Genomic DNA, 27,912 nt, shown 5'->3' with positions numbered 1-27,912 from the left:
TCACTGTGTATAACAACCCTGTAATGACATCACAGTTTATTATTCTTGAATGCTGACTTCACTGTGTATACTTTCCCGGTACAATGACATCACTGTATAGTTACCCTCTACTGTGACAACACTGCGTTTATTAACCATGTAGTGGCAAAACTGTTTATTGTCCCTGTACAGAGACATTACTGTTTATATTAACTCTGAACTGTGATGTCACTGTGCATATTTACCCTGTATTGTCACTCGCAGTGCAAGGTACAACAGTGATGTTGCAGTATAGAGATAACACACAGTGATGTAATAGTTCAGAGATAATATACACAGTGATGTCACAGTACAGGGATAATACACACAGTGATGTCACAGTACAGGGATAATACACACAGTGAAGTCACAGTACAGGGATAATATACACAGTGATGTCACAGTACAGGGATAATACACACAGTGATGTCACAGCACAGGGAGGGATAATATACACAGTGATGTCATAGTACAGGGATAATACACAGTGATGTCACAGTGCAGGGATAATACACACAGTGATGTCACAATACAGAGATAATACACACAGTGATGTCACAGTACAGAGATAATACACACAGTGATGTCACAGTACAGGGATAATCCACAGTGATATCACAGTACAGAGATAATACACACAGTGATGTCACAGTACAGGGAGGGATAATATACACAGTGATGTCATAGTACAGGGATAATACACAGAGTGATGGCACAGTACAGAGATAATACACAGTGATGTCACAGTACAGGGATAATACACAGTGATGTCACAGTATAACCATCTCACAGCCGGACCACCATGTAATTTCAGCAGAAAATAAAGCAGGGCCTCATGTTCAAGTTTCGCCTAAGGCCTCACAAAGTCTAGAGCCGGCCCTACCATGGGACCCGGTGGGACCATAAGTCCCAGGTGGCACTTTTCAGGGGCGGCATTTTGCTGCCCCCCTTTTTTTTTTGTGCCTAGTAGGTTCATGGTAGGGTTGGCGCCGCCACTGCTCACTGTTCTAAAGCAGCTGTGGGGTATAATAGCGCAGCTGGCACTTTAGACAGTGAGTCTGCCTCCGGCCGACCGGGGTCTGGCGAGGGATGTCGCACAAGTGACGTACTTCTGCAGACCCGCTCAGGAGGACATCAGTGACGTCACTCGTCAGGCCGCGGCCGGAGAAGAGAAGCGCTGTGCAGGGCAGGTAAGTGTGTCTCTGTGTGTGTCTGTGTCTGTCTGTGTGTTTGGGGGGGCTATTGCTACCTAATGTGAGGAATCTATGCTACCTAATGTGGGGAAACTATGTTACCTAATGTGGGGAATCTGTGCTACCTAATGTGGGGAAACTATGCTACCTAATGTGGGGAAAGTATGCTACCTAATGTGGGGAAGCTATGCTACCTAATGTGGGGAAACTATGTTACCTAATGTGGGGAATCTGTGCTACCTAATGTGGGCAAACTATGCTACCTAATGTGGGGAAACTATGTTACCTAATGTGGGGAAACTATGTTACCTGATGTGGGGAATCTGTGCTACCTAATGTGGGGAAACTATGCTACCTAATGTGGGGAAACTATGCTACCTAATGTGGGGAAACTATGTTACCTAATGTGGGGAATCTGTGCTACCTAATGTGGGGAAACCATGCTACCTAATGTGGGGAAACTATGCTACCTAATGTGGGGAAACTATGTTACCTAATGTGGGGAATCTGTGCTACCTAATGTGGGGAAACTATGCTACCTAATGTGGGGAAACTATGTTACCTAATGTGGGGAATCTGTGCTACCTATTGTGGGGAAACTATGCTACCTAATGTGGGGAAACTATGCTACCTAATGTGGGCAAACTATGCTACCTTATGTGGGGAAACTGCTACCTAATGTAGGGAATCTATGCTACCTAATGTGGGGAAACTATGCTACCTAATGTGAGGAAACTATCCTACCTAATGTGGGGAATCTATGCTACCTAATGTTGGGAATCTATGCTACCTAATATGGGGGGCTTGAATGAGCTGCAGCATATGGGAGGCTTTAATAAATAATTAGAAACTTATACAGCAAGTGACATATGGGGGTCCACCTGAGTAAGTGACACATGGAGGGGGGGTGCTGAACAATTGATGTTGGGGGGGGGGGGGCACAGGCACATTATTTGCACAAGGGCCCTCTGCTGTCTGTGTCCGCCCCTGGGTAGAGAATAAGGGGTAAAGTGGAACATAGAACAAATGCAGTTATTTTTTTCTTATTTTTTTTTTTAATGAATTAAACGAGATAAAGGTAAGCAATGACTTTTCCTCAGTCTGAAGCGCGGTCCTCATCGGCAGGAAGCAGTGAGGAGGAGGATGACGGAGGTTCTGATTCCATCTCTGCTTCTTTTTCGTCCCTCTCTATAAATAGGGCCGTGGCCATGAAGAAGGCCCCTCCGATGACTGCCATTATGGTGCAGGTCATGAGGGCATACTCCAGGCTGCGGTATTTCAGAAGAGGGGATTTGACATATCCTCGTTCGTAGGTGTCAGATATCAGGCCGATGAGGTACGGGCTGCCGGCGTCACCTAGGAGGTGATAGATTGTCATCTGCACGGCCAGGGCTGAAGATCTCCTCCACGGAGTTACTACTTTTAGTATAATGTCAGATATGAGGGTGAAATTTACTGACAGAAGCGTCTCTCCGATGAAGATGAAGATGTTGGTGGCAACGAGGCTGATGTTGCCAAAAGTCAATGCCAACAGAAGAAAAGGGGCGGAGAGCATCATCGCGCATCCACACACAAGCGGGTCCGCCCGTGGGTTGGATTTGCGATATCTTTTACTTATCTCCGTCCCTGCTACAACTCCCAGAATGCCGGAAACGACTGTAACCACACCAAATATTAGGATGTCGTGATAGTCACACGGTTCAGCACGGCATGGGTCCTTCTCTTGTAGGAGTGTTCGTGCATGGGTCAGGTATGACGGACCCCATACACCTATGGCTCCCACTATGAAGGATACCGCCGTCGATCCCATGGTGGTTAACATAAAGCTTCGATTTTTAAATAGTTTTTTCAGATCTGTCGCCCATTTGGCAAACTTCTGGGATTTGTTGTTCTTCTTCCCGTTTGTAGTCGTTCTTGGAAGCTCCTTTGTGACCAAAATCATCAAAGCCACAGCTATGAGGCCCAGGCCAGGGGTGACCCGAAATGCCCAGTGCCAATCGCCCCTTGCTGCATCAGTCACTTTGGGCCCGATGATGTATCCTAGTCCGCAGCCTACAGGTATGACGGAGTAAAACACGTTCAGCATGCGGGTCCGCTGGTCACTTGTAAAAAGGTCTGCAATGATGGAGGGGGCGATGGTGCAGAAAGTCGCCTCTCCGGCTCCAACCAGTCCACTCGTCAGCAGGAAGAGCAGGAAATACCCGTCAGGGATGAATGACAGGGTAAGTGTCATGCTCAGCCAAACGATGACTCCTGCGCAAACAGTATATTTCTTATTACAGTGGTCGCCCAAATATCCGGCAATTGGTGCGACCAGCACGTAGCTTCCAATGAACAATGTATTCAATAAGCCGGACAGACTAGCATTGGTGTCATATGCTTTCTGTATATAAGGCAGCACCCCCGCCACGCTGGAGCGATTTGCATAGATGAGCAAATTAACAAAGGCGAGGATCACTACGGTGATGATGGAACGTGCGGTGGACATCACGCTTAGAGATGGCAGGTTCTGCCTCTCAGGGATATCGCCCTTTTCTACATCCATATCACTATGGTCGTCCATTGCTTCTTCCTCCTCCTTCAGCAATGGGTCTTGTGGAGAGGCCATGGTCACAGGTCAGAGCCTGAAAACACTAGAGAGAGAGAGATAAGTAAACACATTAGACAACATGTCATCATTCCTGTCATTATACAATAGATCCTTCATACAGAGCAGAAATGTCCAGCACAGAACCACAAGATAACACTAAGACCATCGCAGCCTCAGAAGAAGACGCTTCTCTATAAGTGTTTTGTATGGAGACGTCTTCCCTGAGGTTACCAATGTCTGATAACCCTGAACCTGTCCGGTCCTAGTAATATCTGATAACCCTGAACCTATCCGGTCCTAGTAACATCTGATAACCCTGAACCTGTCCAGTCCTAGTAATATCTGATAACCCTGAACCTGTCCGGTCCTAGTAATATCTGATAACCCTGAACCTGTCCGGTCCTAGTAATATCTGATAACCCTGAACCTGTCCGGTCCTAGTAATATCTGATAACCCTGAACCTGTCCGGTCCTAGTAATATCTGATAACCCTGAACCTGTCCGGTCCTAGTAATATCTGATAACCCTAAACCTGTCCGGTCCTAGTAATATCTGATAACCCTGAACCTGTCCAGTCCTAGTAATATCTGATAACCCTAAACCTGTCCGGTCCTAGTAATATCTGATAACCCTGAATCTGTCCCAGTAATGGTGGATTATAAGGGCTTGGCTGTATGGTCACTGGGCCATGTGAACTTCATACTGTAGATGCAATTGGGCTATCCTGCTATATACATTTACTATTAATGAACCTACCCCACCTCATTGGGATCTATCCGTCCCTTATATGACTTTCTGCCACTAGTTGATTTGAAAATTTTCCCTTTCGGAGAACCCAGAGTATTTCTATTGTTAGTACATACAGAATTCTATTATATAATATTATATTTCTGCCCTAATCTTTCTGTCATTCTTTTACTACTCCACCAAATCTTTCTCATAGACTTAGATCTTTTAGAACTTCATGAATTAGGACTCTTTTTCTTGGGGGCTTTTTTGGGCATAATTGCATTTTAGCAGTTTTGCAAGAAAAAGCTCTGGTCATGATACTATCTGTGCGTTTTATTATGTTTAATGCCTAAGCCAAGTATTGTCACAATGCTATGAGAAATATAACTTTTGTTATTTCTTTTGGAAATTAATTTCTTGTTTTTTTTTGCTAAAAAAAAAAAAAGCAACAGCAATAAAAAAAACAACTGTCAAACAAAAAGCCCTGTGTATGTATGAATAGAAGAGGCTGAGACTTACCTTGTGGTTCTCTCTTCAGACAAGGAACGGTCAAAATCTTGAATTCTCTATCGCAAATAGAAACTCTCTAACAAACACTTTGCACCACAGGTTGTGAATGCAAAACACACTGAAGAGACTGCAGCCGGTGCGCACCTCCTTGTACAGCTTACGGTGACATCATCACAAGCATGTGTGACATCACAGGGTTCTAAACCATCTTCAGGTATGTGTATATCTGTATAGTAAATGTGAGTAGCCATATTAGTCCAGTGATGCAGATTGTAATACCATTTTTATTGGACTAACAGAATTTTGTAGAGACAAACTTTTGGTATTCCTCCCTGATAATTTATAAAGTCCTTTGATCATTAGTCCTTGTCTATTGGACTTAATAAAGGGAGGAATCCTGAAAGCTTGTCTCTACAGAATTCTGTTAGTCCAATAAAAAAGGTATTACAAGAGACTGCAACATATTTTTTGATTTGTGTGTGTATATATATATATATATATATCACACAGGAAAGAAAACGTCCGGCACTCGGGAAGATGCAGATAAAACTTGTCAATGGCTTTATTCACACGCTTAGGCAGGACACAATCTGACGCGTTTCGCACACTCAGGTGCTTAGTCGTAGATAGACATACACTCAATAATGCGGGTTAAAATACACATGAGTTTGGTCACATGACCACATGAATCTTAATTAAAAACAGTTGGTTACAAAACATGGCATTGGGAATCATGATCACATTTGATCGTTCGGAGAGAGTTCACACAAGGATGCAGGCAATGCGGCTTTAAATTTCAAATTTTGAGTAACATTTAAATTTCGATCTCGAATGATCTAAAAACTAGTTTATCAATACTACCGATATTCATATTAATTTGGAGGTACATATTTACCGAAATAAACAATTTGAACTATACTTGCACATCAAGATCCGAAATATTTATGTATAGATCAATAACCGCATAATGTGCATCTCACCGTGTGAACATCCCCCTATAATTTGCAACAATTCAAAATTTATTATATGTGCACAAGAAGACGAAGAGTGCATATTGGACCGGGAACTAAACATACGTGATTAATAATAAATTGTATACATCGACTATATTCTCTTATTCAATTTATGCACACGTTAACATTAAATCCAATCTTTTGTTTAACCCTTGCGGGAATCTTGTTCCCAAGAGGAACATCCAATGTGCCTCTCTATTGTATAATTTCTTTCTAAGATCGCCTCCCCTAGGTCCTAAGGTGACCTTTTCTACCCCCAATACTCGTAAATGGGTGGTGTCCCCTGAATGGGACTCCCTAAAGTGACGTGACAGCATAGACATGCTTGTCAAACTACTTTTAGCATCCGTAATATGTTTCCTAAACCTCACTTTTAATGAATTGCCCGAGCATCCTACATATTGCAAATTACAAGCAATACATGTTGCTACATATATGATGGATTTAGTGTTACAATTGATATACTGGTGTATATTGTATGTCCTATTTGTTGTGCAAGACGTTACAGTATTTGAATTTACCATGTGTGTACATGTGATGCATCTAGTATGACCGCATTTGCGATTACCTATATTCCTCAACCAGTCCCGGTCCTTTACACTTTCCTTTTGACTAGTAAATAGACTAGGTGAGACTCTGGTTCCAATAGTGGGGCCTCTCCTGGACACAATAGAAATACCTTCCGATAATATGTCTCTTAATATTGGATCTGTTTCTAATACCGGAATATATCTATTTATTATTTTCTTAATCTGTCCAAATTGAGTACTGTATGAAGTCACGAAAAATGGTGGTCTATCTTTACTCGGATTTATATTTTCATTTTTAATTGTGTTTTTGGCTAATTTGCCTCCAACCTTATATGAGTCCCTTCTATTTTGATGCCTACTGGAATATGATACTAGTTCCTCACGCCCCCGTCCCTCTATTCTTATTTCTGCTTTTTTTTGTATTTTTTCGCTATAACCCCTCTGCTCCAATCTAGTATGAAGTTCCTCTGCTGCAATTTTAAATTGTTTCTCACTAGAGCAGTTACGTTTTATTCTACATAATTCGCCATAGGGAATATTATCCAGGACATGTCGTGGATGGCAGGAGGAGGCCAATAAAGTAGAGTTAGAGGCTGTGTCTTTTCTATATGGGCGAATTTCTATACCATCACTCCCACTAATCAGCGAAATGTCCAAAAAATTAATTGTATTTTTATCGAAATGTGAGGTGAACCCCAAATTTAAGTTGTTGTTCCCAATATACTTAACAAATTCCGAAAATAGTGTCTTCGTACCCCTCCAAATTATCAGTAAATCGTCTATGTAACGACTGATCCAGTGTATATTATCATAATATGGGTTTTTATTACTGAAAATAAAGAGCTGCTCCCAATGAAACATGTAGATATTTGCAAAAGACGGGGAATATTTGGCACCCATTGATGCTCCCCTGGTCTGCAGGTAGAAACCACCATCAAACACAAAGTAGTTGTGTTTAAGCAAAAACTCCGTGGCGATGGTGATAAATTCCTGCAGACCAGGGGAGTATGTGCTGAATTTTTCCATATGGACGGACAGGGCCTCTAGGCCCTTAGACCAGGGAATGCATGGATATAAGCCTATAACATCACAGGTTGCCCATGACAACTGCTCATCCCACACAATTTTTTCTAAGATATTGATCACATGCTTAGTATCTTGTGTGAACGTGGGGGTGATTTTAGTCAGGGGTTGGAGATGGTGATCCACCCACTCCCCAAGGCGCTCCCCCAGCGACCCAATGCCAGCAACTATTGGCCGAAGGGGAGGTGGAAATACACCTTTGTGCACCTTGGGGAGTGAGTGGAACACTGGGGTAACTGGATTCTCTACAAATAGATATTCTTCCAGTTTTTTATTGATCGCCCCCAGGGCTACACCCTCTTCCAATATTTTCTTAAGTTCCATTTGGTACGTTTTAGTAGGGTCATTTTTTAATTTACAGTAAGTTGATGTGTCTGATAACATATCCTCATTGAGTTGTTTATATAACCCTGAATCCAGAACAATAATATTTCCACCTTTATCGGCATTACGTATTACGATAGATTTATTCTCAGATAATTCCTTCAATGCTATACGTTCATTTTTATTTAGATTATCATAAGCATTATCACGAGACACCTGTTCATTAAGTTTCACTAGGTCCCGCTCGACCAACTTCTGGAATCTATCCAGCGCCTCCGAACGGGAGGCAACAGGATAGAAACCAGGGTTGGCCGAGCGGTAGTTATTATTCCGACTATCATCAACAACTGCATTTTCTTTCTGCAAGCAAGTGAGCTGTAATAATACATTTTGATCCTTGAAATTAGTAACATTAACATTTACTTCATTAACCTCACCATCGCTCGCTACTGATCCTTCCACAACTATACCTGAAGGTTCCCCCTCCTCATGACTCATAACCCCCTTGTGAAAATGTCTTTTGAGAGTGAGTCCTCTTGCCAATTTATTAACATCTAGTATGGTATTGAAAAGTTCAAACTTACTTGTCGGCACAAAATTCAGTCCTTTACCAAGTACAGTAATCTGGTCAGCAGATAAAATGCATGCAGATAAGTTCATTACGAGATAAATCCGGTAATGAACTTATCTGCATGCATTTTATCTGCTGACCAGATTACTGTACTTGGTAAAGGACTGAATTTTGTGCCGACAAGTAAGTTTGAACTTTTCAATACCATACTAGATGTTAATAAATTGGCAAGAGGACTCACTCTCAAAAGACATTTTCACAAGGGGGTTATGAGTCATGAGGAGGGGGAACCTTCAGGTATAGTTGTGGAAGGATCAGTAGCGAGCGATGGTGAGGTTAATGAAGTAAATGTTAATGTTACTAATTTCAAGGATCAAAATGTATTATTACAGCTCACTTGCTTGCAGAAAGAAAATGCAGTTGTTGATGATAGTCGGAATAATAACTACCGCTCGGCCAACCCTGGTTTCTATCCTGTTGCCTCCCGTTCGGAGGCGCTGGATAGATTCCAGAAGTTGGTCGAGCGGGACCTAGTGAAACTTAATGAACAGGTGTCTCGTGATAATGCTTATGATAATCTAAATAAAAATGAACGTATAGCATTGAAGGAATTATCTGAGAATAAATCTATCGTAATACGTAATGCCGATAAAGGTGGAAATATTATTGTTCTGGATTCAGGGTTATATAAACAACTCAATGAGGATATGTTATCAGACACATCAACTTACTGTAAATTAAAAAATGACCCTACTAAAACGTACCAAATGGAACTTAAGAAAATATTGGAAGAGGGTGTAGCCCTGGGGGCGATCAATAAAAAACTGGAAGAATATCTATTTGTAGAGAATCCAGTTACCCCAGTGTTCCACTCACTCCCCAAGGTGCACAAAGGTGTATTTCCACCTCCCCTTCGGCCAATAGTTGCTGGCATTGGGTCGCTGGGGGAGCGCCTTGGGGAGTGGGTGGATCACCATCTCCAACCCCTGACTAAAATCACCCCCACGTTCACACAAGATACTAAGCATGTGATCAATATCTTAGAAAAAATTGTGTGGGATGAGCAGTTGTCATGGGCAACCTGTGATGTTATAGGCTTATATCCATGCATTCCCTGGTCTAAGGGCCTAGAGGCCCTGTCCGTCCATATGGAAAAATTCAGCACATACTCCCCTGGTCTGCAGGAATTTATCACCATCGCCACGGAGTTTTTGCTTAAACACAACTACTTTGTGTTTGATGGTGGTTTCTACCTGCAGACCAGGGGAGCATCAATGGGTGCCAAATATTCCCCGTCTTTTGCAAATATCTACATGTTTCATTGGGAGCAGCTCTTTATTTTCAGTGATAAAAACCCATATTATGATAATATACACTGGATCAGTCGTTACATAGACGATTTACTGATAATTTGGAGGGGTACGAAGACACTATTTTCGGAATTTGTTAAGTATATTGGGAACAACAACTTAAATTTGGGGTTCACCTCACATTTCGATAAAAATACAATTAATTTTTTGGACATTTCGCTGATTAGTGGGAGTGATGGTATAGAAATTCGCCCCTATAGAAAAGACACAGCCTCTAACTCTACTTTATTGGCCTCCTCCTGCCATCCACGACATGTCCTGGATAATATTCCCTATGGCGAATTATGTAGAATAAAACGTAACTGCTCTAGTGAGAAACAATTTAAAATTGCAGCAGAGGAACTTCATACTAGATTGGAGCAGAGGGGTTATAGCGAAAAAATACTAAAAAAAGCAGAAATAAGAATAGAGGGACGGGGGCGTGAGGAACTAGTATCATATTCCAGTAGGCATCAAAATAGAAGGGACTCATATAAGGTTGGAGGCAAATTAGCCAAAAACACAATTAAAAATGAAAATATAAATCCGAGTAAAGATAGACCACCATTTTTCGTGACTTCATACAGTACTCAATTTGGACAGATTAAGAAAATAATAAATAGATATATTCCGGTATTAGAAACAGATCCAATATTAAGAGACATATTATCGGAAGGTATTTCTATTGTGTCCAGGAGAGGCCCCACTATTGGAACCAGAGTCTCACCTAGTCTATTTACTAGTCAAAAGGAAAGTGTAAAGGACCGGGACTGGTTGAGGAATATAGGTAATCACAAATGCGGTCATACTAGATGCATCACATGTACACACATGGTAAATTCAAATACTGTAACGTCTTGCACAACAAATAGGACATACAATATACACCAGTATATCAATTGTAACACTAAATCCATCATATATGTAGCAACATGTATTGCTTGTAATTTGCAATATGTAGGATGCTCGGGCAATTCATTAAAAGTGAGGTTTAGGAAACATATTACGGATGCTAAAAGTAGTTTGACAAGCATGTCTATGCTGTCACGTCACTTTAGGGAGTCCCATTCAGGGGACACCACCCATTTACGAGTATTGGGGGTAGAAAAGGTCACCTTAGGACCTAGGGGAGGCGATCTTAGAAAGAAATTATACAATAGAGAGGCACATTGGATGTTCCTCTTGGGAACAAGATTCCCGCAAGGGTTAAACAAAAGATTGGATTTAATGTTAACGTGTGCATAAATTGAATAAGAGAATATAGTCGATGTATACAATTTATTATTAATCACGTATGTTTAGTTCCCGGTCCAATATGCACTCTTCGTCTTCTTGTGCACATATAATAAATTTTGAATTGTTGCAAATTATAGGGGGATGTTCACACGGTGAGATGCACATTATGCGGTTATTGATCTATACATAAATATTTCGGATCTTGATGTGCAAGTATAGTTCAAATTGTTTATTTCGGTAAATATGTACCTCCAAATTAATATGAATATCGGTAGTATTGATAAACTAGTTTTTAGATCATTCGAGATCGAAATTTAAATGTTACTCAAAATTTGAAATTTAAAGCCGCATTGCCTGCATCCTTGTGTGAACTCTCTCCGAACGATCAAATGTGATCATGATTCCCAATGCCATGTTTTGTAACCAACTGTTTTTAATTAAGATTCATGTGGTCATGTGACCAAACTCATGTGTATTTTAACCCGCATTATTGAGTGTATGTCTATCTACGACTAAGCACCTGAGTGTGCGAAACGCGTCAGATTGTGTCCTGCCTAAGCGTGTGAATAAAGCCATTGACAAGTTTTATCTGCATCTTCCCGAGTGCCGGACGTTTTCTTTCCTGTGTGATTTCTACTAAGCCGGGAGCGGTACCGGTGTCCGTAGCACGAGACAGTGCAGCAAACGCGAGAGTGGTGAGCAGCCTGACCTTATCTGCATATATATATATATATATATATATATATATATTAGGGATGGCCGATATTATCGGCCGATAATCACGATTTTGGGCATTATCGGTATCGGCAATTACCTTGCCGATAAGCGGATAATGCCCCACCCCCCGCACCGCCCGCACCGCGACCACCCCCCCGATCCGCCGCCCCGCACCCCCGACCCACCGCACCGACCCACCGCACCGCGTCGCACCCCCCACTGTGATGCTGGGCGGTATACCGGTATGGATTTTTGCCCATACCGCTATACCGGTCGGGCCCCTCCCCCACCCTCCGAGTCAATAAAAAAATTTAACTTACCAGTAATGGGGGTGGTCCAGGCCATCCATCCTTCCTGTAGTGTCCGGGGGCGTTCTGGGTGAAGAGTGAACCGGTCCGGGCTGTCCTTCTTCTCCGGCGGTAATCTTCTCCACTCCTGGCAGGCTCCGGCCTAGTACACTGCATAGACGCCGCTGCGCCGTGACGTCAGGTGCGTCGCTGCACACGGGCGTCACTGCGCAGCGGCGTCTATGCAGCGTAATAGGCCCGAGCCGGCCCGGAGGGGAGAAGATGACCGCCGGAGAAGAAGGACAGCCCGTACCGGTTCACTCTTCACCCGGAACGCCCCCGGACACTACAGGAAGGAAGGATGGAGGGCCCGGACCACCCTGACAGGTAGGGAGAGAGAAGCGGGTGGCGGCGGCGGCCTATGGCCCCACAAAAGCCACTGCAGATCATTGATTTAAAGCGCCCGCTTTAAATCAATGATCTGCAGCGGTGTCGCAGGGGGTTAAATAGCCGATAACTTATACCGGAATATCGGTATAAGTTATCGGCTATCGGCCCTAACCTGCACCGATTATCGGTATTGGCCCTAAAAAAACGATATTGGTCGATCCCTAATATATATATATATATATATATATATATATATATATATATATATAGTTACAAGCGTGAGTAGGTGCCTCCAGCTAGGGTCCGTGTCCAGGATTCTGCATACGTAGTTCCAAGGAAAATGCTGTGGCACTCAAGGTATGGTGAAAAAATGAAAACTTTTTATTCATCCCAAATGTGCAAAGAGCAACGTTTCAATGGTCTCACACCATCATTATCAAGCCACTTGATCCTAGCTGGAGGCACCTACTCACGCTTTAGGAGTGCTGCTTTCTTCTTTGACACACACATATATATATATATATATATATATATATATATATATATATATATATATTAATATACACCTAGAAATACATCAAGTACATAAAAACATCTTTTAGAAAAATATTTCTCCAGGCCTGCCGAGTATATCCCCGTACTTCACAGTGTCTTCTTAGTTTATATATTTTAATCTTTTGACCTTTTAACCCCACTAGGACCAAGGGCATCCTGGGACTTAAAGGGGTATTCCTGGCCAAAACTTTTTTTTATATATCAACTGGCTCCAGAAAGTTAAACAGATTTGTAAATTACTTCTATTAAAAAATCTTAATCCTTTCAGTACTTATGAGCTTCTGTTTTTTTCTGTCTAAGTCCTCTCTGATGACATCTGTCTCGGTAAATGCCCAGTTTAGAAGCAAATCCCCATAGCAAACCTCTTCTAAACTGGGCGTTTCCCGAGACAGGTGTCATCAGAGAGCACTTAGACAGAAAATAACAACCTTAACTTCAGAAGCTCATAAGTACTGAAAGGGTTAAGATTTTTTAATTGAAGGATATATCATCCCCCTGTGGCTCCACCAGTGTGGACCACCAATACCAATTGCTTTTATAAAGGGTCCTGCTCTTGAGATGCATTGCATTTGTGATGAGCTTATTTCTTTCAAAAACAGCATCACACCTGTCCCCAGGTTAGGAGTGGAATTCCAGCTTAGTTCCATTGAAGTAAATGGAGCAAAATAGTAATACCGAACAAAACCTGGGGACAGGTGTGGTGTTGTTTTAGAACTAAATGACCTCTGTTTTTCTATTCCTGGACAACCCCTTTAATGTCATCCATGCTCCACCTTTTCTTCACAGTATCAGTTGACAATATACAGTACATCATGGCCGGCATTTATCATTGTAGGTGTAAGTGAAGCATTTATCATTGTAGGTGTAAGTGAAGCATTTTTCTGCACCTTTTTTGTGTGTGCCGGTAATGTATAGGAGCGCCACATTTATTAAATGGTCACAGAGCATTTGATAACTGTTGTGCAGGTCACATTTTCTGAAATTTCTCTCTTCACATATACCAAAAAGCTAAGCTAAGTCTGGGCTGGTGTCGTTTTAGAGACTTTTCAGTGGCTTTGCGCCTTTTTTGCGCCTTTTCGCAAAAAGGCGCAGTTGATAAAACCCGTCCATATCATGTGTATTGCCAAAATCAGTGGATTGCAACTCAAAATCGGCAGAAATGTGTAAACTAAAAGGCGCAAAAAAGGCGCAAATAAACTCTGCTTGTGCCTTTTTTGCGCCTTTACTAGACACAAAAAACTGTCTAAAGACAATGATAAATGTCGGCCCATGTTACTTTCTTTAAATGAAATGATATACCATATACATTTGACGTAATGCTCTACTAATTGGGTAGCACGGTGGCTCAGTGGTTATCATTGTTCCCTTGCGCCTCTGTGTTCCTGGGTTTAAAACGCTAAAAAGTCAACATTGTTGAGTTTGCATGTTCTCCCCCAGGGATGTGTGGGTTTCCTCCAGACTCTGGTTTCCTGCCGCACTCTTAAAACATAGTGATAGGTTAATCTGACCTATAGATTTTAATCTTTAAAGGAGTTCGGCAGCTGAACATAACTTATCCCCACTCCGCAGGATAGAGGATAAGTGTTTGATTGTGGGGGGTCCGCAGTCTCCTGTACGGGGGCCCCTGGCTCTGCCGCGGCTTTCGCATGGAAGGTTGACCGACATGCTCCTGTGCAGGGGAGGTCGACTGACACGCTTCCTCCATGTTATCTCTATGGGAGAGGCGGAGAAGCAACGTCCATGCATCCACCCCTTTTCCATATAGCTAAATGGAGGGGCGTGTCTGTCCACCTCAGTGAGGTCAACAACACGAGCAGTAGTCACACAGAGCCGTGGCAGTGCCAGTTCCCGGTATGGGAGACCGTGGGGGGTCCCAGCGATCAGATAGGGGATAAGTCATGTACCACTGCAGTACTCCTTTAAAGTGCAACTGTCATGAACTCTATATAACCTACACACAGCCTTTGTACTGTGTGCAGATTTTTTCTACAGCAGCGTTTTTACCTTATTTCTGACAACTTTTATCACCCCAAAAAAGGTTTTTGATAGCAGCCACACACAGTTGAATAGGGGGTGCAAGGTTCACAATGCCCCGCTTCCGCCACGCCTATCCCCTGTACGTCAGCGCTGGGACCGCTGTGTGATTGACACACAGGTTCCAGGGCATGCGCCCCCTAGCTTATCTGAAATGCCCGCCACGGCGCGTGTTATCCTGGCACGTCAGATAATCTAAGGGGCACATGTGCTGGGACCTGTGTGTCCGAGCGGTCCCAGCGCTGACGTCGGGACATTGCGAACCTCATGCCACGCCTATCCGACTGTGTGCGGCTGCTATCAAAAACCTTTTTTGGGGTGATAAAAGTCAGCAGGTAGGTTATATAGCCCCGAGTTCATGACAGTTGCGCTTTAATGTGTACAGTAAGTGGTGACAATCCCTTTACAGCAGTGGTCTTCAAACTGTGGCCCTCCAGATGTTGCAAAACTACAATTCCCAGAATGCCCGGACAGCCGTTGGCTGTCCGGGCATGCTGGGAGTTGTAGTTTTGCAACATCTGGAGGGCCACAGTTTGAAGACCGCTGCTTTACAGCATAGGAGAGTATGTTAGAGCTATAAACAAAATAACTTTGAGCAGAAATGATGCTTATGTCTGATCCAGAACTATCTATCTATCTATCTATCTATCTATATATATATATATATATATATATATAATTTTTTTTTATTATTCATTTTTTTATTATCTACAATTTTCTTTGTCCTTGTGATACTTTTTATTAAAATCCCCAAGTAAGACTAAAAGAGGCAGCTCAGCATTATTTAATACCAAAATTCTTAAAAAATGAAGACAATTGGAAAGTGTGAAAATGTGTTTTATCAAGAATCACAGAAATGAGCATTCATTGTACTATTTACATGCAGTAACACTGTTCATTCAAAGCAAGTACATTTTTATAGTCTGCTCTTGCTGACAGCTAGAGATGAGCGAACTTATAGTAAATTCGATTCGTCACGAACTTCTTGGCTCGGCAGTTGATGACTTATCCTGCATAAATTAGTTCAGCTTTCCGGTCCTCCGGTGGGCTGGAAAAGGTGGATACATTCCTAGGAAAGAGTCTCCTAGGACTGTATCCACCTTTTCCAGCCCACGGGAGCACCTGAAAGCTGAACTAATTTATGCAGGATAAGTCATCAACTGCCGAGCTGAGAAGTTCGTGACGAATCGAATTTACTGTAAGTTCGCTCATCTCTACTGACAGCATGTGTAAGCTACTGATCACAATGCCTGTCGGCTGTATGCCATGTGTATATAAATGACTACATCAAGATACCGTCAAAAGATATCCTGATGTATATCACAACTTGCCAGTGGCTTAGCCATTAGGCTCCACATAGTCTTATACATTGTCTGTTTTATCCCAATGTACATTTTATTTGCAGGACACAAAAAAGATGTGTAGTCATCCATGCTCTTGTGTCCTACAAATGAAATGTTTGGCAGTGTTAAAGGGGTACTTTGGTGGAATTATTATTATTATTTTTTTTTTCAAATCAACTGGTGTCAGAAAGTTAAACAGATTTTTTAATCACTTATATTACAAAATATGAATCCTTCCAGTACTTATCAGGTGCTGCAGAGGAAGTTATTTTCTTTTTGAATTTCTTTTCTGTCTGACCACAGTGCTCTTTGCTGACACCTCTGTCTATGTAAGGAACTCTCCAGAGCCGAAGCAAATCCCCCAAGAAAACCTCTCCTGTACTGGACAGTTCCTGAAATGGACAGAGGTGTCAGCAGAGAGCACTGTGGTCAGACTGGAAAGAACAAATTGACTTCCTCTGGAACATACAGCAGCTGATAAGTACTGGAAGGATTAAGATTTTCTAGTAGAAGTAGTTTACATATCTGTTAACTTTCTGGAGCCAGTTCATATGAAATTATTTTTTACTCTGGAGTACCCCTTTAAACAGACCAGACTAAGTAGACTACACTGAACCGTTTGGCTAAGCTATGGGCACACTATGGTATACGTTGGAATACCTTTTTGTCAATATGTCAGTGTATACCATACCTGCAGTAGACAGCATGATGTGAGCAGCCCCTATGTTGTATATACACTGCTTAAAAGAATAAAGGGAACACTAAGATAACACATCCTAGATCTGAATGAATAAACTAATCATATGAAATACTTTCCTCTTTACAACAAAATCCCACAAAAAATATCAATGGAAATCAAATTTATCAACCCATGGAGGTCTGGATATGGAGTCACACTCAAAATCAAAGTGGAAAACCACACTACATGCTAATCCAACTTTTATGTAATGTCCTTAAAAAAGTCAAAATGAGGCTTAGTAGTGTGTGTGGCCTCCACGTGTCCGTATGACCTCCCTACAATGTCTGGGCATGCTCCTGATGAGGTAGTGGATGGTCTCCTGAGGGATGTCCTCCCAGACCTGGACTAAAGCATCCGCCAACTCCTGGACAGTCTGTGGTGCAACGTGGCATTGGTAGATGGAGCGAGACATGATGTCCCAGATGTGCTCAATCGGATTCATGTCTGGGGAATGGGCGGGCCAGTGCTCCACACACTCTGCTTAAATGAGATTCTAAATAAGGGCATATTATTATTATTTTCAGTGCCCGGCTCTCTCACTTTATTTGATCCAGTAGACAGTAAGTACCCACTTGCTAATGCACGAAAAGCAGCAAAGAGGGGTAAGTCATCTACTGGTTACTAAGGGAGATGTCCATGATTTCTTATCGTTATAGGCACTAACCGGGATGGTGAAAAACGCCCTGCCTGGTCTCTGGACGCGATAACTAATCACAGAGCCGGAGCTCTATTGACGCAGTTTAATTTATGTTGGTTATCCTCTGGGTGTCATTGGTTGATAAATCTGCCCATTTAAAGAGACATATACAGTGACATATTAACGAGATACTTGACTCCAGAGTCTGCTATAACCATAGACCTAATCCCCTGAAGAAGTGTGGCGGATAACTATATATTCTAACCCCTACATGGAAACGCGTTGGGAGAAGGGAAAATATATTGATAAATATTGTTTGAATACTATATGTGATAGTGTCAACATCATATCTAGGATTACAATATTATAGCATGGTGTGTACCTAACCACTGGTGCTATACCTACCGCGTCATTTGTCTTAATAGTCGCAACAGTGTGATAATATCACTTCTTGAAGATTTACTATTATTATTTATTATTTTTTGTTTGTGGATCGGTATTTTTAAAATACACTATTAAAAGTTACATTTTAGAAGGCACCTCAGTCCCTGGTAGGGACAACATATATATTTTTTCTTGATCTATTGCCGAGAGGTATTATGTACTAAACCTGGGTATATGTATGGCCAAACTTTTCATACACTAATATTTCCGGGCCAGTCCATAGCATCAATGCCTTCCTCTTGCAGGAACTGCTGACACACTCCAGCCACATGAGGTCTAGCATTGTCTTGCATTAGGAGGAACCCAGCGCCAACTGCACCAGCATATGGTCTCACAAGGGGTCTGAGGATCTCATCTCAGTACCTAATGTCAGTCAGACTACCTCTGGCAAGCACATGGAGGGCTGTGCGGCCCCCCAAAGAAATGCCACCCAACACCATTACTGACTCACCGCCAACCCGGTCATGCTGGAGGATGTTGCAGGCAGCAGAGCATTCTCCCTGGCGTCTCCAGACTCTGTCACGTCTGTCACATGTGCTCTGTGTGAACCTGCTTTCATCTGTGAAGAGCACAGGGCGCCAGTGGCGAATTTGCCAATCTTGGTGTTCTCTGGCAAATGCTAAATGTCCTGCATGGTGTTGGGCTGTAAGCACAACCCCCCCACCTGTGGATACCACCCTCATGGAGTCTGTTTCTGACCATCTGAGTGGACACACTCCTTCACGTCTCCTGATGTACTGGCCTGTCTCCTGGTAGTGCCTCCATGCTCTGGACACTACGCTGACAGACACAGCAAACCTTTTTGCCACAGCTCACATTGATGTGCCATCCTGGATGAGCTGCACTACCTGAGCCACTTGTGTGGGTTGTAGACTCTGTCTCATGCTACCACTAGAGTGAAAGCACCGCCAGCATTCCAAAGTGACCAAAACATCAGCCAGGAAATATAGGAACTGAGAAGTTTTCTGTGGTCACCACCTGCAGAAACAGTCCTTTATTGGGCGTGTCTTGCTAATTGCCTATAATTTCCACCTGTTGTCTTTTCCATTTGCACAACAGCATGTGAAATTGATTGTCAATCAGTGTTGCTTCCTGAGTGGACAGTGTGATTTCACAGAAGTGAGATTAAGTTGGAGTTACATTGTGTTGTTTGTGTTCCCTTCATTTTTTTGAGCAGTGTATAAACTTCAGATCCTAATTTCTAGCACTAGAACAGCTCTAGAAACTGTCTTTCAATCTGCCGTATACCATAGTTAGCTAGTGAGTGCCAAAAGGGCCAGCAGCACAGTTCCCTAGAATGCCTAGGGTTTAAGGCAGCATTAAATTAATGCCTTATGGCAGGGTTTTACAAATAGGGTGCCTCTAGCTGTTGTAAAACTATAACTCCCAGCATGCCTGGACAGCCAAAGGATGGGAGTTGTAGGTTTGCAACAGCTGGAGGCACACTTTTTGGAAAACGCTACCTTATGGTTTTTATTTAGCTTGAATTACGATATTTCACTAGCGCCCCAAACATTGGTAAATGGACACAGTCAATGAAAAAGGTATTGGCATTCTGTGAAATTGGCATTGACCTATTTTATATACGGAATATTAAAAATGCCCTCATTACAGGTTGCACTTCTAAAGATCCTCTCCATTTTCCTTTATTATTCCTGAGTGACCATCACCCTCCTACCTGTGCTATAATAGATTTAGGATTGTATATGAGCCTGTGGTTACCTGACAATGTAAATCATGTCAATCACATCTTAACATAAATGTCTTAAAAATAAAACTGCTGAAAAACTCAACATTTACAGTATTTTTCTGAGATAATCTAAAATGTTATTTCTGGCCTTATGCCAAAACCTTCTTATCTAAAAAAGAGTTATAGACTAAAGAGTGACCGGAGCATTTGTCCAGTTTGATCGTGCTCATACGGGGACAACTTAAAAAAAAAAAGGGATTTTTATTTCCAGTTCCCAAGGAGTTATTACCCACACCGAGTATGAGAGGAATATTTAGCAATAACTTTTGGGGCTTAAACAATCAAAAATTCCATTGTAACCATGAATAATAATAATAATAATAATAATTATTATTATTGTTATTAATTATTATTATTATTATTATGGAATTTATTAGTATATTGATGATGATGATTGCATCCATTTATATTCACACATTTATGAATTATTACAATATATTTGTTACCTTCAATAAAATGTTTATCTGTGATGTCTTTTGGCGGATTTTCCTATATATTCTCTATACAGTGACCCCCCGACCTACGATGGCCACGACATACGATCATTTCAACATACGATGGCCTCTCAGAGGCCATCGCATGTTGAAGGCAGCATCAACATACGATGCTTTTGTATGTCGGGGCCATCGCATAAACGGCTATCCGGCAGCGCAGACTTCTTCAGCTCCCACCTGATAGCCGTTTTCGGTGCCCCGTGTGGTCCGCTGACGATCACTTACCTGTCCTCGGAGCTCCGGTGCGTCCTCTTCGGGATCCCCTGCATCGTCGGCGCTCTCCATCGTCGTCATCACGTCGCTGCGCACGCCGTCCCGTCATCCAATAGGAGCAGCGTGCGTAACGACGTGATGGTGGCGATGGAGAGAAAGGATGCCGGGGAAGAAGAGGCCTTGCTGGAGCGTCGGGGACACCCGGGGACGCGGCGACAGCGATGGAAGGTGACATCCAGGGCAGCGGTGACAAGCGGTGACGGGTCCGGAGTGGGGACACGTGAGTATAACCTCCAATACCAGTGGTCTTCAACTTGCGGACCTCCAGATGTTGCAAAACTACAACTCCCAGCATACCCGGACAGCCGTTGGCTGTCCGGGCATGCTGGGTGTTGTAGTTTTGCAACATCTGGAGGTCCGCAGGTTGTAGACCACTGTCCTATACTTTACATTGCACGGATCCCTCAACATGCGATGGTTTCAACAAACGATGGTCCATTTGGAACGGATTACCATCGTATGTTGAGGGACCACTGTATACAGTAGTCCCTCAAGTTACAATATTAATTGGTTCCAGGACGACCATTGTATGTTGAAACCATTGTATGTTGAGACCATAACTCTATGGAAACCTGGTAATTGGTTCTGAAGCCACCAAAATGTCATCCAAAAATAGGAAAAAGTGAGGATTAAAGAAAAATAAGTAGATAACTAATATAGATAAAGCAAATCCTTACATATAAAAGTAAGAAAGTAAAGCTGCTGGGAGCTGTAATCACTGTCTATGTAGAGGACAGGAGCTTCTTCAGGGTCCTGTACAGAACACACAGTGTCCTAAAAAAGTAACATGGAGCTGCCCTTACCTGATGTCCAAAGGAGCAGCTAACTGTGGTACAGGTAAAGAGTAGTACAGAACATGTAGTACCTCCCTGAACTTTATGGGGGCGCTACCAGACAGGAATTCAGTGCATGTAATTCAGTAATACAGGGTTTTTTTTACCAGTGAATGCCCATTCTGATTGGTCGGTTCTTCCAACCATTGACACGTTTCACAGATCTGGACATTGTATGTTGAGTCTGGTTTCAAGTTACAATGGCCCAGAAAAGACCATTGTATGTTGAAACTATTGTATGTTGAGGCCATTGTAAGTTGCGGGATCACTGTATAGATTTAATGATAACTGGATATTCCTGTGTAATATTAGTAGATCAAATTTTTTAACTTTTTAAAATGTATTATACGGATAATGTGCCACTAAAATGAAAACCGTAACTGAGCACTCAAAGTGACAACAGTTCGCCTTTTATTAAAATCAACATGGAAAAACAAACAAACAATAATAAAAAGTGTCCCCAAGCAGAACATATATAGTATAGCCACGAGGAAATACAGACCATGATATCAATTGTTCTCTCCTCACCATCACTTTGAGTATATGCTCACACGGTGGAATGTCCAAGCAGAATTCCTCCGGAAGATTCAGCATAGACATTCCGCTGCAGCAGAGTCCCATTGAATTCAATGGGATTCTGCTGCACTGTGCACACAGCGGAATTTCCAGATTCCAGCGTCCGCAAAACGAATAGACTTGTCTATTCTTTCTGTGGATTCTGCTCTGAAATGCATTGCCGTCTATGAGATGGCATATTTCCAAGCGGCCCTAGCGCCCACCAAAACATTCAAATGTGCGCAATGTCCTCCAGTGTTTTCAATGTGGACATTTTCGGCTTTGGGAACATGGCCTAAGAAGACTGTGAGCTCTCGTGATATGTCTGTTTTATGAAATCCTTGTATAAAATAACATCTTTTCTTATAGCTCTGAGTTGTGTCATTCATCTGTTACTCCTTCTTCTAATGATTGAGTAAAGATCCACCCGGGGGCATGTTCCTACACTGTCTGAGACGGTCCAATCAAAACAGTGCCAAACAGTATAGCAGATTATCTATGTCTATCTATATAGCAGATTATCTATGTCTATCTATATAGCAGATTATCTATGTCTATATAGCAGATTATCTATGTCTATATATACTAGATTATCTATGTCTATATATACTAGATTATCTATGTCTATATATAGCAGATTGTCTATGTCTATATAGCAGATTATCTATGTCTATATAGCAGATTATCTATGTCTATCTATATAGCAGATTATCTAGGCAGTGATTCAATTCTATCAGTTGAGCTACTGTTTTAGGGGCTTGGTAAAGTGGAACCAGCTTATCATGTTCTGCATTGCCTTGTGTCTATACTTATGTACACTTTGGGTACTTTTTAATTGCTTTATAACATCTTTAGCCTGTTTTGTTAATTAACACTTTCAGACACACATTTGAGGGCTCAGTTGTATTCTCCACACATTACCTTAAAGGGGTACTCCGCTGCTCAGCGTTTGGAACAAACTGTTCCGAACGCTGGAGCCGGCGCCGGGAGCTCGTGATGTCATAGCCCCTACCCCTCAATGCAAGTCTATGGGAGGGGGTGTGACAGTCGGCCCGCCCCCTCCTATAGACTTGCATTGAGGGGGCAGGACGTGATATCATGTGGGGGCGGGGTTATGACATCACGAGCTGCAGGCTCCAGCGTTCAGAACAGTTTGTTCCAAACACTGAGCAGCGGAGTACCCCTTTAAATCAACCTTTTTTGTAAAAAAAAAAATAATAATTTTTTTTTAAAGTTTGTGGTAATATAGGTTGCAAACGCAGCCGCTTATGTTACGTTACACAGATTTAGGGCTCATGCACAAGTAGTGTTACAGCTCTGTACAATCTGTAAATTGTGCGAAGCTTTAAAGTGACAGATGTCTACTAAGGCGTAGGTGGGTCTCTAATTTTAGCATACTTGGGGGGGGGGTGTTCAATCTGGTGCCGTCGGAGCTGAGAAAAAGGGGGCTGCCAAAAAGCCCCCTCACCTTGGCCAGGGTTTTTAGATATAGCCAATTGCAGCAGTGTCTTGCCTTGTCTTGGCTGAGCAGGCTGTCACTGCTGAGCGACCTATAGGGACCCGAAAGACATCATGAGGTACCCCGGATAACTCAGGTAGGCGAGTATGTGTTTTTTGTTTTTTTATCATAGTGGCCCCAGCAGCATTAAAAAAAAATATATAGCATCTGGAATACCCCTTAATGGTCTATTCACATGCACATCAGATTTGATGCGCAGATTTGATTTGCAGGATTTTATGCTGCATATTTCAATGTAAACTAAATTACTTAACACAGCTTTAAATCCTGCGCATCCAATCTGTGCATTATATCCTGCACATCAAATATGCGCAGGATGCTGTATGTGTAAATAGACCCTAAAGGTACGTTTACACGTACAGGATCTGTTGCATATTTTCCTGCATATGTTCTGCAGCTGATTTTGCTACCTATTGAAGTTAATGGGAAGCAAAATCCGATGCACAAAATATGCAGCAGATCCTGTAGGTGTGAACGTACCTTTAGGGTGTATTCACACGTGCAGTATCCTGTGCATATTTGATGCGCAGGATTTGAAGCTGCAGATATGAAACTGTGCTTAGTCATTTAGTTTACATTGAGCACTGAGTGTCAGAAAAACAATGTAACCTAGCTGGTATTTCTTTTGGCTGACTACAAGAAATTGTCAGGATAAACAATAACTAGAATTTACTATCTATATCTAATATGTCTAGCTAATAAGAGGCGATAACTCTCTTGACGTATAGTGGTATTTGTTCATTCAATTATAAATAGAACTTTCTTACATGAAATCTTAAAGGGGTACTCCGCTGCTCTTTGTTTGGAACAAATCGTTCTGAACACTGGAGCTCGGGACGTTATAGCCCTGCCCCCTCATGATGTCACGCCCCGCCCCCTCAATGCAAGTCTATGGGAGGGGGCATGACAGACTTGCATAGACTTGCATTGAGGGGGCGGGGCGTGACATCATGAGGGGGCAGGGCTATAACGTCCCGAGCTCCCGGCTCCAGTGTTCAGAATGATTTGTTCCAAACGCTGAGCAGCGGAGTACCCCTTTAAGAATATTGACTTAAATTACGATTGGTCATAGAATTGCTTGAAGTATCACCTCCAATCACATGTTGCCTAAAACAATGACAATTTAAATATTGATTTTGAACTGAATTTTGGACAGGTAAGTATTTAACCATTAACATTTCATTGTGATTGGGGTCACTGATTTTACTCATTCCCCCTCAGTTTACTAATCAGTTTACACACATACGTTTAACATTCTGTCTCTGTTGATGTATTTTCCTTTTTTGCTTTCAAGTCCTCTGCACTTCCACAGGCGACTACAATGTTCATAACACTACTAGCATGTCCAGGTCTTTCTAGTTTATCCATTAGGGATCGAGTCTTTCTAGAATGACTGTGTAAACTCTTTGATCGAGGAGAAGAGATGTGATAATTCTTTTCTGACTGAACAGAGAGTAAGTTTTCCGTCTCTGTCCTTTCAGTGAAGGAGGCACTGTTTCCTATTTCGCCAACGTCACTTTCATCTTCCGTATCTGAAAGCAATGGTTTAAGCTCAGCCTGGACCTCGGCTTCTGATACAATGTTGGGAAGCTGTAAGGTTTCTGTGCAAGAAGCTTCTTTGTAGCTGAACTGGTTGGCCCAGTCTTCTACTGAACTCGGACAAACTTGGTCCATAATTGTGCTATACTCTGTTGTCCAGTTGTTAACACCACCAACTAGCTTACCAGCTTGGGTAAAGATATAACTTCTAGACTTTGTCATAGTTGTTTGACAAGTATTAAATGCTTCACCGGGAAAATATTTTGCGACTTTTGATTTCTCTAAGGGATAAGATATAGTAGCTTCTAACTTTGTCCTTTCAACTGTTAGATGAGAATTTGACAAGTCAGAAGCAGGAACATTTCCAAGCGACTGGCCATTTCTGATGACATCATTTTGTACGAGTGTTTCTCCGCCAGTGTCTTCCTTGCTCAACTGTTGTTTATCACTTACCGGAGTCCATGTATCGATACAAGAAATGGGTCTTTGTGAAATAATTTCTAAAGTCAGTTTGCTCAAGTCCTTGGTGGCAACAGCATTGGCGCTTGAAGCATAACGTAGACTGCTCTGCCGTGACACTAACTGGGCTCTTTGATCATCTTCTGCACCTTTATCTGTTTTCATCCCAAAAGAATAGGCCTTTCTTCGTAACCCCAATGCAGGTGACATGGACGCTGCGCTGTCATCCCCTGTTACTTCATCACCTTCTACATGGTATTTATACATGCTGTTACCATCCGAACTATTCACGCTTCCTTGTCTTAGAAGATAGGCTGCATCACAGTCTGAAGAGGCTCGTGAGCGGACGTGAATCAATTCAGACTTGTCAATACCAACAAGTTTTTCAAGAGCATTCACCATTCTACCTGAAAGTTCTTCCAACTGAGAAAGACGAAGATCAACTGTTTGAAGGGAAGCCTTCATAAAATGTTCCCGTTCATTCACTTCTTCCAATCTCATGGACATATTTTCAACTCTATAAAATGAAACTTTTACAAATCAGATAACTATAAACTTTAAAAACGTATCTTCTATAGCATCCACAGTTGGTAAAGCTAATAATCTAAAGGGTACCTGTCCGTTATATTATGCTGTTCCCACTGAGGAAGCATTACATAGGGATAGAATTGCTGTTTCCAGTAGTCTGTCACACTGTACGCTGGGTTATAGTATAAATTCAGAGAACCTACGTTCGAAAGCAAGAGGCACATGGCCAGAAAAGAGTCATCACTGCCACTGTCCTGGCACAACCACCAATAATTTTCAGATTTCTCCTTATGCAGTGATAGGCTATGTTCACATTGCAGAATGTCTGTGCGGAATTCCGGATGGACATTCCGCAGCAGCAGAGTTCCATTGATTTCAATGAGATTTTGCTGCTCTGTTCAAGCAGAATTTTCTTTGTGGACATTCCACCATGTGAACATAGGAAAAAATCTGTCAATCATTGGTGGGTGGTGGTGGTAATTGTAGCAATGACTCTTTTCTCGACATACAGTCATGGCCGTAAATTTTGGCACCCCTGAAATGTTTCTAGAAAATTAAATATTTCTCACAGAAAAGGATTGCAGTAACATTTGTTTTGCTATACACATGTTTATTCCCTTTGCGTATATTGGAACTAAACCAAAAAAGGGATGAAAAAAAGCAAATTGGACATAATGTCACATCAAACTCCAAAAATGGGCTGGACAAAATTATTGGCACCCTTAACTTAATATTTGGTTGTACACCCTTTGGAAAAAATAACTGAAATCCGTCGCTTCCTATAACCATCAATAAGCTTCTTACACCTCTCAGCGGGAATGTTGGACCACTCTTCCTTTGCAAGCTGCTCCAGGTCTTTCTTATTGGAAGGGCGTCTTTTCCCAACAGCAATTTTAAGATCTCTCCACAGGTGTTCAATGGGATTTAGATCTGGACTCATTGCCAGCCACTTCAGAACTCTCCAGCGCTTTGTTGCCATCCATTTCTGGGTGCTTTTTGACGTATGTTTGGGGTCATTGTCCTGCTGGAAGACCCAAGATCTTGGATGCAAACCCAGCTTTCTGACACTGGGCTGTACAGTGCGACCCAAAATCCATTGGTAATCCTCAGATTTCATAATGCCTTGCACACATTCAAGGCACCCAGTGCCAGAGGCAGCAAAACAACCGAAAACATCATTGAACCTCCACCATATTTCACTGTAGGTACTGTGTTCTTTTCTTTGTAGGCCTCATTCCGTTTTCGGTAAACAGTAGAATGATGTGCTTTTCCAAAAAGCTCTATCTTGGTCTCATCTGTCCACAAGACGTTTTCCCAGAAGGATTTTGGCTTACTCCAGTTCATTTTTGCAAAATGTAGTCTTGCTTTTTTATGTCTCTGTGTCAGCAGTTGGGTCCTTCTGGATCTCCTGCCATAGTGTTTAGTTTCATTTAAATGTCGACGGATAGTTTGCGCTGACACTGACGCTCCCTGAGCCTGCAGGACAGCTTGAATAGCTTTGGAACATGTTTGGGGTTGCTTATCCACCATCCGGTCTATCCTGCATTGACACCTTTCATAAATTTTTCTCTTCGGTGCACACCCAGGGAGATTAGCTACAGTGCCATGGGTTGCAAAGTTCTTGATAATGTTGCACACTGGGGACAAAGGCAAATCTAGATCTCTGGTGA

General features: G+C 42.2%; 2 protein-coding genes and 1 long non-coding RNA gene across 3 annotated transcripts in view; 1 reads left to right on the top strand and 2 right to left on the bottom strand.

The window, feature by feature from the left end:
• Positions 1 to 25,712, top strand: part of LOC130368614 (uncharacterized) — a 35,224-nt gene extending 9,512 nt beyond the window's left edge. The window contains exons 2-3 of the long non-coding RNA XR_008892523.1: positions 5,140 to 5,254; positions 25,586 to 25,712. This is a non-coding gene — a long non-coding RNA (uncharacterized LOC130368614). The remainder of the gene's footprint in view (positions 1 to 5,139; positions 5,255 to 25,585) is intronic.
• Positions 2,268 to 5,196, bottom strand: LOC130368611 (protein spinster homolog 1-like). Its single transcript, XM_056572536.1, has 2 exons — positions 5,050 to 5,196; positions 2,268 to 3,844 (listed from the first exon to the last, which is right to left on the bottom strand). Exon 2 carries the CDS (start codon positions 3,817 to 3,819, stop codon positions 2,308 to 2,310), a length of 1,512 nt encoding a protein of 503 aa, XP_056428511.1. The 5' UTR covers positions 3,820 to 3,844; positions 5,050 to 5,196; the 3' UTR covers positions 2,268 to 2,307.
• The window catches only part of TRPM1 (transient receptor potential cation channel subfamily M member 1), a 339,306-nt gene continuing 336,155 nt past the window's right edge, over positions 24,762 to 27,912 (bottom strand). Inside the window, exon 28 of the mRNA XM_056572537.1 lies at positions 24,762 to 26,231. Within this exon, the coding sequence (XP_056428512.1) occupies positions 24,965 to 26,231 (1,267 nt within the window). The 3' untranslated portion in view covers positions 24,762 to 24,964. The remainder of the gene's footprint in view (positions 26,232 to 27,912) is intronic.

Source organism: Hyla sarda, chromosome 4 (assembly GCF_029499605.1).
Source record: "Hyla sarda isolate aHylSar1 chromosome 4, aHylSar1.hap1, whole genome shotgun sequence".
Lineage (NCBI taxonomy): Eukaryota > Metazoa > Chordata > Amphibia > Anura > Hylidae > Hyla > Hyla sarda.
Note: the sequence above shows the minus strand (reverse complement) of the source record. Positions and strands in the feature narration are given on the sequence as shown.